This window comes from Rhinoraja longicauda, chromosome 10 (genome assembly GCF_053455715.1).
Source record: "Rhinoraja longicauda isolate Sanriku21f chromosome 10, sRhiLon1.1, whole genome shotgun sequence".
Classification (NCBI taxonomy): domain Eukaryota; kingdom Metazoa; phylum Chordata; class Chondrichthyes; order Rajiformes; family Arhynchobatidae; genus Rhinoraja; species Rhinoraja longicauda.
The window spans coordinates 26,107,794-26,116,810 of record NC_135962.1 but is presented as its reverse complement, the minus strand read 5'-3'; the positions used below and the strand labels follow the sequence as shown (position 1 = coordinate 26,116,810).

General features: G+C 38.6%; 1 protein-coding gene across 9 annotated transcripts in view; it reads left to right on the top strand.

Annotated features, from left to right (window-relative positions):
- hectd1 (HECT domain containing 1) overlaps positions 1-9,017 on the top strand; it is a 77,042-nt gene that overhangs the window by 52,379 nt on the left and 15,646 nt on the right. For 2 of the 9 annotated variants that reach the window (XM_078406452.1, XM_078406451.1), the window contains exons 25-34: positions 1,451-2,152; positions 3,630-3,851; positions 4,664-4,797; positions 4,997-5,153; positions 5,798-6,020; positions 7,148-7,205; positions 7,429-7,611; positions 7,882-8,095; positions 8,205-8,290; positions 8,639-8,766. In XM_078406452.1, coding sequence (XP_078262578.1) covers positions 1,451-2,152; positions 3,630-3,851; positions 4,664-4,797; positions 4,997-5,153; positions 5,798-6,020; positions 7,148-7,205; positions 7,429-7,611; positions 7,882-8,095; positions 8,205-8,290; positions 8,639-8,766 — 2,107 coding nt within the window. Of the gene's footprint in view, positions 1-1,309; positions 2,153-3,629; positions 3,852-4,663; positions 4,798-4,996; positions 5,154-5,797; positions 6,021-7,147; positions 7,206-7,428; positions 7,612-7,881; positions 8,096-8,204; positions 8,291-8,638; positions 8,767-9,017 lie in introns of all 9 variants that reach the window. The other 7 variants (XM_078406455.1, XM_078406449.1, XM_078406450.1 and 4 more) reach the window with 4 other exon arrangements.

The following is a 9,017-nucleotide window of genomic DNA, read 5'->3' as shown; positions in this document are numbered from 1 at the left end:
GCTTATGTTATGACTGTCATTGTGGAAAGGGTTTTGTCAGAAATTAATCATCTTCAGACAGTTGGGGTTCTTGGCCAGAGTTGAGGTTCTTGGCCAACATTAAAAGTGTTAAGTTCATATGCTATTTATGTCAGTCAGGATAAACCTTATCGGACAGGTAATGATTGACCAGCTTCATTGAAGTTTTTGGTTAAATTGTAAGGGTGTGTCTTAAAAATGAACAACAAAGATGTGAATTGAGATTTTTCCATGGAATTGTTTGGAAAATCAAGCGTGTACACTCATTATTCGGGCTAACACAGCAAGTGATATGAGAAAGGGGAATACGTTGGTCTCTGCTTGCATTTCTGCGATTCTGAATGTAAAACATGTTGAAACCAGGGAGCGGAACATCTCCATGTGCATGCTTTTAGCATGTAAGCATCAAACACAGAAACACACACAGTTCAGGTGCAGAATGAAGCGACCTCAGTTCTTTCCCAGCATTGTACTTTGGCCCCAGGCCAAATGAGCCATTCTGTGATTTATCTCAAAGGAATGTTAAATGTTACTGAATTAGGTTCAGTTCAGTGTTTCAGCCTGATGTCCAATAGAAATGGAATGAAGGCTACTTAAACCTATTCCATAGTCAACAGAAAACAGTTTTAATGTGTACTTGTTGAGTTGAAACTAACAGAGCCAGTGAGCTCGTTACCAGGTGTGATGCTACCATTTGGATATGCATTCCATTATTGTCTCAGAACATAACAGTTCTTTAAGAATTATTTTATTTAAATAAGTTATAATTCAACAGTTTAACTGTTTAACGGTGCATCAAGATTAATTGCATAAAGTTTGATTTTCTGCCGGGTACTACATTTTTCTATGTTGCTTTTGGCTTGGCATTTGCAAAACATTTCTTTATCTCTCTCTGTTCCTCAATTTTCCTCCTCACGTTACATCACTGGGACCAGACTGCAGTTTTATGTACATTAAACTGCAGTGACATCTATAATCTGTTAAACTGTAACTCATAGTTGCATAAAATGCACAGAACATTTTGTGTTTTACGAGGCTACTTGTTGAATATAATGATATGCCATTGGCAAGAAATCTTCATGTAATTTATCTCAACTTCATACATTGGAGAGCAAGTGTGGTTTACTATTAAACGTAGTTATTCTATTTAAAATGATGTGGCTATTTCAAATGAAGTAATGGTAAACTGCTCTCTATGTATGCAATAGTCTGGTCCCACTGGGTGAAGCTGCTGTCCATATTGCTGCTGTCTGCTTTCTGCTGGGTCTGATAAACTCCTGTCCCTTTCCAGGCTGGATTGATGTCACCTGGGATGCTGGTGGCTCTAACTCTTACCGTATGGGCGCAGAAGGAAAGTTTGACCTCAAGCTTGCACCAGGGTACGACCCTGATTCAGCGCCATCACCCAAACCTGTTTCATCCACTGTTTCAGGCACCGCGCAGGCATGGAGCAGCTTGGTGAAAAACAACTGCCCAGACAAGATGGTGGCCACTGCACCGGGCTCCTCCAGTCGAAAAGGAAGCAGCAGTTCTGTGTGTAGCGTGGCTAGTAGCAGCGATATAAGCTTGAGTTCATCTAAAATGGATCGCAGATCTGAAAGCGTATTGGAACAGACTACAGCGACTGGTACAGACAGTCATGAACCCATTGTTGTCCTTTCTGCTTCCGATATTTTGCCCCATGGTGGAGCAGGATCGACATCGAGTGCCAGTACCAGCACCTTGACTGCAGACACAGCAAGTGAAAATGCTGACAGGAAGTCTGGGCCCGAGGCTTCGATGCGTAACTCTGGAGAATCGGGAGCAATATCAATGGGTATTGTTAGTGTGAGCTCCCCCGATGTGAGTTCGGTCGCCGAGTCGTCAAACAAAGAAGCAGCATCGCAACGGCCTCTGAGCTCTTCAGCCAGTAATAGACTTTCAGTGAGCTCCCTGTTGGCTGCTGGAGCGCCCATGAGCTCAAGTGCCAGTGTACCCAATCTATCCTCGCGGGAAGCCTCCAGCCTTATGGAATCCTTTGTACGGCGGGTTGCAAACATTGCACGCACCAATGCCACCAACAACATGAATTTAAGCCGCAGTAGCAGTGATAACAACACTAACACCTTGGGACGAAATGTAATGAGTACTGCAAGTAAGTCATTTATTTTTCTATTTTTGCATTGACATAGAATTTAATATGCTGCAAAAATGCATTGAGAAACATTTGCTAATTTTTCAATGTTTCCTACCATGAGGAATTTTCACAGTTGAGATTTTGTTTCATTGATCCACAGTTTTATGCCAACATCCTTCCTAACCTCTGTTGGCATCATCTCATCGAGAGTTCGGGTTTAAGTTTTAAGAACTCCTGAGCCTGGAAACTGATTTCTTAACTGAATCCATGGGCAGCACAGTGGTGCTTTTTATTGAATGCGCCACAGCTTCAGTGATATATACACCCATCCAAAAGTTTTTTAAATGCTACTTACATATCTGCATCAACCACCACCCCCAGTAGTGTGTTCCAGGCACTCTCCACCCTCTGGATTTTACAGAAAATAGTCCTGCAGATCTCCTTTAATCTTTGCCCCTCTCACCTTAAAGTTATGCCCTCTAGTATTTGATTGTTTTCATCCTGGGAAAAGATGTTTTGATTGTCTACCCTATCTATGCCCCTCATAATTTTATAGACTTTTATTGTCTCCCCACAATCTCCGACATTCCAGAGAAAACACTCCAAGTCTCTCCAACCTCTCCCTTCAGCTAATGCTTTCTAATCCAGGGAGCATTCTGGTAAACCTTCTTTGCACCCGTTTCAAATCCTCCACATCCTTCCTGGAATGAGGCGACCAGAATTGCACACAATACTCCAAATGCAGCCTCACCAAGGTCCTATAAAGCTGCTTGTTGATTGGATTATTAACCACTTTAAGTTGCCGTGTGTATATAGATCGATGGTAGAATCTTGCGGGGGGGAAACGCCATAAAGGAATGCGGGGAGAATAAAGGGGCATTTAGTGTAGGTTTCGTAAAAACAAGAGCTTAGTGATGATTGGTGAAGACATGAACTGCAGGTCCTGTTTCTATACTGTAGAAATTTATCATCCCGACACCTACTTTCTTCCTTGAACATTCCTGTTTAAAAAGCCACTTAAAAATAATTTTAATGAGATGTGCCAGCAATGGCTGCAGTTCACTTTCACAGTGCTTCCCTTTGCAGTTACATCGCCTTTTTTGAGATAACATTTTAATATCCAGCAATAGTATTAATAATACTCGATGCAACAGGTAAATAATTAGGGAAAAGCACTGAATACTCCTTTTATGGGTTTACTTTTTTTAAGTATCGGCTAATCCTTGATTTGTTAGATGCCATGGATTTCAAGCACAAAGGGACACATAGTGCTGGAATAACTCAACAGCTTCTCTGGAGAACACGAATAGGTGATGTTTCGGGTCGGGACCCTTCAGACAATTTACATTCATCTTGATTTCCAGTACTTTGCAAACATATATTAGAGTTTTATTAATACTGATTTGTTTTTATATAGCTGTTGATTTCATGGATAGGAGTTTTGTATTTTTGTGAGATGTCAGTGATCCAGTATTTTACTTCTTGAATGTTACAGCATCTCCTCTTATGGGTGCCCAGAGTTTCCCAAATCTTACAACTACCGGTACCACATCGACTGTCACCATGTCTACTTCCAGAGTCACCAGCAGCAACAATGTAGCCACAGCAACTACAGGTTTGACTGTTGGTCAGTCACTTAGTAATACTTTGACAACCAGCCTGACATCCACTTCCAGCGAAAGTGATACTGGTCAAGAAGCAGAATTTTCTTTATATGGTAAGTTTTCTGATTGAGAGAATGATTGTTATATTTCAGTGATCATTTTGTTGAACATGATCTGTAAATAATCAAATTTATTTTCAATCTTTCCATTTGTGCAGGCATTATCATTAAAATAATCTGTCATTAAATGTGTTCATTGATATGACTTCCATTAGTACTAATATATCAGCACATGAAGCACGCCGACCTGGTCACCTTCCCTGCAGCCACTGTCTTGGGGATCCACCTGTGCAAAAAAAGCTGATAATTCCACTAGATCACCTTACCTTGACCATAGTATCCTTGTAGCTGACAAAACATATTTTTAAGATAAAACTCCATTGGCCATTATGGTTCTAATTGCAACTTCCCCTTTGATCCAACACTGCTTTAAAGTTCCTCATCCTCTGTCCAAAACTTTAAACTCTTTCCTAATATCAGAATGGTATGGGTGTAGTCCCACTGAACAAGATGTCAAACGTGAAAGTAAACTGCAATTTCTAATTTTGGTCAAATTTGGATGTCTTATTTGTCATTTTGATAGCATCATGAATGCTATTTTTCCATGTGTCCCTTCACACGCCCACCATCTCATAAGTTTATCTGCCAACTTTGTGTATGTAGAGAATTGAGTTTTTATAACTCAGTAGATCAGATGATTCATAAAGCTGTACCAAGTTGACTCATGTTTGTAGCTTGAAGTTAAAAATATTTCATATTTATTGTGGATATTGATTTTTTTTTTTCTACATAAGATTAAATTGCAGAATTAATTTTGGACTGATTGTAGACAATTTCAAACCAATGATCTTTATGATTTGGTATAGACTTTCTGGACAGCTGCCGAGCTAGTACTTTACTAGCAGAACTTGAAGATGATGAAGATTTGCCTGAACCAGATGAGGAAGATGATGAAAATGAGGATGACAATCAAGAAGATCAAGAATATGAAGAAGTAATGGTATGTTTTTCAGAAGATATTTAAATTGGGTGTCTTTTATTTCTTGCAGTGTTTTCATATCAAGACCAAAAATATGTTTTAACTAATTGAGGTCATAATGCAGGTTATTGCCTTTGCTTGATGTCTTGTATTCTGTTGAGTTTAGAGTTTATTGTGCTTTTAAGAATAAAATTACCTTGATTTTATCCTTGGAATGCAGGAAGAAGAGGAATATGAAACAAAAGGAGGGCGTCGTAGAACTTGGGATGATGATTTTGTTCTAAAAAGACAGTTTTCTGCCTTAGTACCTGCTTTCGATCCACGCCCTGGTCGTACAAATGTACAGCAAACAACTGACCTGGAGATCCCACCCCCAGGTACATTTATTCAACAAATAAAAATAAACTGGTGGAATTTGAAGATCTTTCATTTGTGTAATGATGCATTCTCCCATATGTCAAACCAATTGAGATTTATTTCAAAGAAGATAGACACAACATATTAGAGTAACTTAGCGGGACAGGCAGCATCTCAGGAAATAAGGAATGGGTGGCGTTTCGGGCCGAGGTCCTTCTTCATCCTGAGACTGGCTTTGATCTGTCTTTTGCATATCTTTCATTAATTTGTTCTACGTATCTTTTCATCTTTCTCAGTTCCCTCTCCCCTGACTCTCAGTCTGAAGAAGGGTCTCAACCTGTGACCGTGTGGGTTTCCTCTGGGTGCTCCGCTTTCCTCCCACATCTCAGAGATGTGCAGGTTTTCGGGTTAATCGACCTCTAGGAACTGGTGTGAACGGATCTATGGTCAGCGTGGGCTCAGTGGGCCAAAGGGCTTGTTTCCATACTGTATCTCCAATACTAAACATGAGACATGAAATGTTGCTATAAAGACAGAGATGACAATTTGATTTTGCTGCAATATTTTTCTCAAATCAAGCAGTGTATTGATTTTGCATAATCATTCTGGATGTGTCTTTCACCAAAAACCAAGGGAATTGAATTTATTTTTAAAAAATATATAGGAACTCCACGGTCTGAGCTTCTGGAGGAAGTGGAGTGTGCTCCTTCGCCACGATTGGCACTCACTCTTAAGGTAGCAGGGTTGGGAACCTCTCGTGAAGTGGAGTTGCCACTCTCAAACTACAGAGCAACCATTTTCTGTTATGTACAGAAACTTTTGCAGCTCTCCTGCAATGGAAATATAAAATCCGATAAACTTAGGCGTATTTGGGAACCAACATACACGTAAGTGAATGTGTCATGATTTTTTATTTCTTAAACTTGTTTCATTGGAAGTCTTAAAATGATTAATTATGAGTTTATCCAAAATGTGTTATTTGCTCTTGAATTTATATTCTCAATTCTTGCAACCATTTTAGAATTGTTTTAAGACAAAGCAATAAATTATTTCTAAAAGAGTTTGATGGCAGTACAGTCAATACAAGCAAGGCCTCTATGCAAACCTGAAAGTGGGTTCTTTGGGGTGTTCTTTATAGCACTACGCTTATTAAATTATAATAACTTTTTGTGGTGTTTGAGTGTGAAATGAGTCATTGTGGTTTCCACAGGTTTGGCTTGGTATGTTAGTTTTCCTAAACTTCTCAGTTGGACGTGAATATGTTGCTGTGTTTTGTTATTAAGTCTACTATAAAAATAAAATAAAATGTTAATTTCTTTAATTAAAAAAATAATGCACTGTACATAGACAAGCTTTGTTTCCTTTGCAACAGAAGAGGTTGAGGAAAGATCTGACTTCAAGAAGGGCATGGATGGAGCACAGGCCATCCCTGAGTTACCACTCCTGGTTTATGGACATCGTATATATTAACAAGCTCCCACAATATTATGAATATTAAAAAATCCAATGTACATGATACGTTCATTTCTATGAACAGCAGAACTAGTTTTACCCCCCCTTTCTCCACAGTTAATGATTGTTCTGTCTTGTCAGCTCTCATGTGCTTTTAATGCCATACATTGTAATACTGTGGGGGGATGTTTTTGTGTATTTTCTGTTATAGATGTCTGTGAAAACAACCTGTTTGCAGGGATGGCCCTTAAATAAGAAGGATCAAAAACCAGGGTGTACGGCTTTAAATGGATAGAAAGATCAGAGAGGAGATAAATTGTAACCTGAGTGTGGTAAGGATCTGGCTCTCTCATGAGTCAGATTGAGGCAGAAGCCCTCATGTTTTAAAGTTGTTACTTAGGTGTATATTTGAAGAGCCGTGGTTGGCAGAGATACTAAGTTCATGGTGAAAGATGGCATTTGACCGAGTAAATCTTTTATACATGCATAATGGTGAAAATAACCTCTTACTATCTCTTTGAGTTTGTAACACTACGATGAATGCTTGTGTGATTATTTCCAGGATTATGTACAGAGAGATGAAAGATTCTGATAAAGAGAGAGGGGAAACTGGAAAGATGGTAAGTTGTGTTTCTATTTGTGTTCCACTATTGTCGGTAGATTTTATTTTGCTGCAAAAAATAACAGACTAAACTAAGACGTGTTTACTGTTTTAAACTGATTAACTAACATAATTCTGACAAAACTGAAAAGCATGAATAAAAAATGCATATGTTTAATGCATGTACAACCTGTAAGACTTTACAATCAGGAAAGACCAACCTATGGTTCTTCCTGTTGTAGGGCTGCTGGTCTGTAGAGCATGTGGAACAATACCTTGGCACTGATGAATTACCAAAGAATGACTTGATAACCTACCTGCAGAAGAATGCAGACTCAGCTTTCCTGCGGCACTGGAAATTAACCGGCACTAATAAAAGTATTAGGAAAAACAGAAATTGTTCTCAGCTCATAGCTGCATACAAGGTATATTACTGTGCAACATATTTCTTCTGGATAATGTGCTTCTGCATCTGTTTAAGCAAAAACAATGCTTGCATTATAAAAGTAAATGCTTGAAATTAGCTTAATGTAAGTTTGCACCTAAACGCATTAATGTGGTAGAATATAAATATTTCTACGCCTTCGTATGTGTACATATATCTTTTACGTGGTTGCGATTTTTAACAGAAAATACATACAGTTGATCATTTTAATGGGTTAATAGGTGTTTCTGTTTAAATGACCTTTTTACAGGAATTTTGTGAGCATGGAACAAAATCTTCTGGATTAAGCCATGGGTCTTTATCATCTTTGCACAGTTGCGAGATTCTTAGTGGAACACGGGAACAGCCACAAGCAAAGGCTGGAAGCGGGCAGAATGCTTGTGGTATGGAAGATGTTCTACAATTACTTCGAATTCTCTACATTGTCGCCAGTGATCCATACTCTACGTGGAGAAGTCAGGAAGGTTAGGCTAATTTTTCTCACTAGACAACAAAAGATGGATACATTAAAATAGGGGATGTTTTTTTTTTTCAAACTTCAAACTGGGTTGACAATGTTTTTTTTCCCGATAGAAGGTGATGGTCAACTTGAGTTCAATGTTTCGGCAGAGGAATTCACAAGCAAAAAAGTCACCACAAAAATCTTGCAGCAAATTGAGGTAATGTTAAATTAATACAAATGTACAATTCAAGCACATTTTTCATCCCAATATTATTTAATACTGAAACAATGCAATGATGCATATTTGTGTTTAGTTTGGCAAATATTGAAAAGATAATTTCGCAATTTTTAAGATGTTTGCCTGAGTTTTTTTTGGTTTTATCATTTTAAGGCATAGTACTGTCTCGAGGTGCAACCTTTGTGTTTACTTTATCCAGTGTAAAATTATTTTGCATTGTTATATGAATTTATTTGCAAGGGAAATGAGATTTGATTTTTTTGGGGTGACATTTAAACTTAGAAGTTGCTTATTCATTTATTCTACTTATGCTGTTTGTTATTACAGGAACCTTTGGCTTTGGCTAGTAGTGCATTGCCAGACTGGTGTGAGCAGCTGACCAGCAAGTGCCCATTCTTAAACCCTTTTGAAACCAGACAACTATACTTCACCTGCACAGCATTTGGTGCATCAAGGTATAATTTTTGATCCTGACTATGTACGTTCTCCCTGTGACCACATGGGTTTTCTCCAGGTATTCCGGTTTCCTCCCACAATCCAAATACATACAGGATTGTAGATTAATTGGCTTTGATAAAAAAGAATTGTAAATTGTCCTCAGGGTGTAGGGTAGTGTTTGTGCACGGGGTGACCGTGGATTTGGTCGGCTGTATCTAAAGTCAGTAGCAAAGTTGACAATGCTTAAAATGTTGCTGCATAAGCCTAT